This window comes from Olea europaea, unplaced genomic scaffold (genome assembly GCF_002742605.1).
Source record: "Olea europaea var. sylvestris unplaced genomic scaffold, O_europaea_v1 scaffold2804, whole genome shotgun sequence".
Classification (NCBI taxonomy): Eukaryota; Viridiplantae; Streptophyta; class Magnoliopsida; order Lamiales; family Oleaceae; genus Olea; species Olea europaea.
This window is the reverse complement of record NW_019246528.1, coordinates 51,361-54,480: the sequence shown is the minus strand read 5'-3', so window position 1 is coordinate 54,480 and position 3,120 is coordinate 51,361. Positions and strand designations below refer to the sequence as shown.

The window sequence follows — 3,120 nt, the reverse complement described above, 5'->3', positions numbered from 1 at the left end:
AATGAAAATAGCAAATATCATCCAACCATTCTTTCAAACAACAAATAGGTCTTGAATTAATTGGACATTGCAAATACTATGTCCTAACTTCCCTAAGTTCATAAATTGTCCAGTCAATAATGACTTACAAAAGCGTACAATTGGGCAACATGGTTTCAGTTGTAACCTCGATCATAGACTAAAAACTCAGCTTGTATATACTTGATGGCAAGGTCTTGCAAATTATACTTGCCAACAGTGTACCTCACCCCTCACAAAAACATGTGAGTAAAGTCTTTGTGCTACCCAATAACAATCAAAAACACTAAATTACCAAATTCATGAAACAACTATCGGTTCTAAGGCCAACAATAGATATCAAAGCAATACCTCAGGGGCCATCCAGTACGGTGTTCCAACAACTGAATGTGTATTCACATCTGCCTCAGTTAGTTTTGTTGCAACCCCGAAATCTGCAAGTTTCACAAGTCCCTGAAAGTCTACGTTAGTTCAGGGTGCCATGTTTAGCAATCTTAAATTTTTTTTCCTACAAAAATACAGAAGCAAATTCAAGCAGACAGAAATATTGAGAATGTTAACAATCCAAACCAACTGATGCAAGATAAGATCAGAGTTAAATAAAAAAAAATTACAGTTATCCTCATATCAACTGCAGAAGTAAATCATGATAATATTTTTAACTAAAATGAAATTAAAAAAAAAAAAAAAGGAAACAAAAAGCAAATCATAGTAGAAAATAACCTTGGCACAAAATGAGGCAAGACCGCAGAAAAACACACAAAACAGAATTATGATAACATACTTCTTTTGTAGTCAAAATATTTGCCCCTTTGATATCTCGATGAATAACACCTTGTTCGTGTAGATACACCAGACCTTCAAGTACCTGACAACAAGTATATTGCTGAATATTTAAAAACAATGCAAGCGGACATAAAATAGGTACTGAACAATGCAATATTTTTACTGAGACCTGAGCTATGTATACGGCCACCAAGGACTCCGGAAAAGGGCCAAATTTATTTGGCTTGATAATATTAGCTAGTGACCCATTCTCCACGTACCTTTAAAACAAAGTGAGAAAACTTTAAAGAAGTTCTTGAGATCGCTGTACCAAGTAAATAAGTTAAAAAAATACAGAATATCGTGAAAGCTTGACTCACTCAAGAATTATATGAAGATGAGTCTTTGTCTTCAAAGATCCAAGATATTTCACAATATTTTTGTGATTTAAATTCTGCAAGAGAAAGAGAACCATCCAGTGAGAGAACAGTGGAAGCCAAAACAGAATAGAACTCCAAGCGTCAAATTTTTGTAGAAAAGACAAGGGAAGTAGTAAAAACGTATCGATGGCTCATAATGGTAGGTACGAAACATAAGATAAAAAGTGTGACAAAATTTAGTGCAACGAGCATAAATTCGATCTCCAGAACAATCATGAGACTTCTAGAGAAAGGACCAATTTGGAAAGAAGAAGAGCAATTAAACCACATAAATATATCAAAGTTTTGCAGCAGTATGAATTTGAAAAATTCAACCAAAAATATGCATCATCACAATCAATGATACAAGCAGCTCTTTCCATTAGCCAGGCACTCGATTAAAAAGTGTGCGCACGCGCGCACGGGGGAGTGTGTTTTTTAAGTTCTTGAACTAAAACTATTGAGAGCATAGCCATCCATGGTCAAATAGAGGGCTCTCAGGCTTGAACTGGGTAGGGATGCAGTTTTGTCTGCCCTAACCTTCAGGGAAATAGGAGTATATAAGATATGGTACTTTATTTCCTTTACTCGAAGAGTGATGCAGGGACAAGAAATTAAGCAATCAAGGGATGCAGAGTATTCAAATTCGACATAGTGGGAGACCCTAATAAAATATGTGTGCGTGCTAGTGTGTATATGCACAAATCTATGGTAGCAGGATCTTACCTTGAGCAAATCAATCTCTTGCTGCCAAGTTCAAGCATTCAAGTGACCGACAACAGCATTATTCAAAAGGAAAAGAAGCAGATTCAGTCGAGGTAAAAAAAAATGTCGGGAAAATACTAAAAAGAAGAAAAATGAGAAACCATAATAGTGTTTAAGTCCTCCTGAGCAATGTTCGAGAGAGAGACTTGCTTGATTGCAACAAAGTCCCCATTTTGCAAATCCAAACCCTTGTATACTCTTCCATAAGCACCTTTCCCTATCTCATCTCCAAGCATCTATAATTTTTTTTATTTTGGGAAAAATCAACCAAATTAGAGTATACAATTGTGAATAGAGAAACAGAAAAGATAGAGAAAATGTACATACATATTTATTGTCGAGGGTTTTGGAGTTGTGAAAAGCGGAGGTCGTCATTTGGCGAGACATTTTTCTTCATTCCCAGGATGAACAAACCCTAAATTCTGAGCTGATCAGACGTTTAAGCGTCGAGTCCCTGACGCTCCAAGGATCCAAGGAGATGGCCAAGATTTGTACGAAGACGGTTACAAACGCTGCGTCACTCGAGTAAGCTCCCGTTCGGCCCCCTCTTATTTCCATTATATTATAATGGGTGGTATAGTATTTTTTGGAAAATAAATGGTTGATAAATAAGGAAATTTTTTTTATTTATGTATAATATTATTTTATAGAAGATTGTATGAATGAAAATTGGAGAGAGAAAAATGAAATTTAATTTAATGAAGGTCAAACGCTGGCTAAACTTCATTTTACACTGTAAAGATTGTCCAGGTTTGGAATTTTAATGGATTTTAATTTTAAAAATTCTAATGAATTTTGTTAATTTGAATAGATCTCACATAATTTGTTATGCGTATTTTTAGAAAGTGTCCTGAGATTTTGTGGATTTAAAGGATTACAAATTCTTATGAATTTTTTGAATTTGAATAATTAAGTTTCTTCAATTGAAATTTTGATGGATTTCAAAAATTCTTTCTAAGCCCTTGTTTAGCTGCATTATTTTCATAAAAATGCATTTTTGAATAGTGTATTGATGAAAAATGTAAGGTTAAAAAATAAGAAAAAATTTGAATTTGCGTGTAATATTATTTTATTAAAAAATATATGGTTGAAATGATTTAAATCACTATTTAAAAATGTATTTTTTTCCAAATAATGAGACTCAGACAAGACT

The 3,120-nt window shown here is 33.9% G+C and overlaps 1 protein-coding gene across 1 annotated transcript in view; it reads right to left on the bottom strand.

Annotated features, from left to right (window-relative positions):
* The window catches only part of LOC111384000 (MAP3K epsilon protein kinase 1-like), a 20,083-nt gene extending 17,586 nt beyond the window's left edge, over nt 1-2,497 (bottom strand). The window contains exons 1-7 of the mRNA XM_023008198.1: nt 2,295-2,497; nt 2,069-2,203; nt 1,929-1,949; nt 1,164-1,237; nt 974-1,064; nt 803-886; nt 361-471 (exon numbers count right to left, since the gene is read on the bottom strand). Coding sequence (XP_022863966.1) covers nt 361-471; nt 803-886; nt 974-1,064; nt 1,164-1,237; nt 1,929-1,949; nt 2,069-2,203; nt 2,295-2,354 — 576 coding nt within the window. The 5' untranslated portion in view covers nt 2,355-2,497. The remainder of the gene's footprint in view (nt 1-360; nt 472-802; nt 887-973; nt 1,065-1,163; nt 1,238-1,928; nt 1,950-2,068; nt 2,204-2,294) is intronic.
* Between the last annotated feature and the right edge of the window lie 623 nt (nt 2,498-3,120).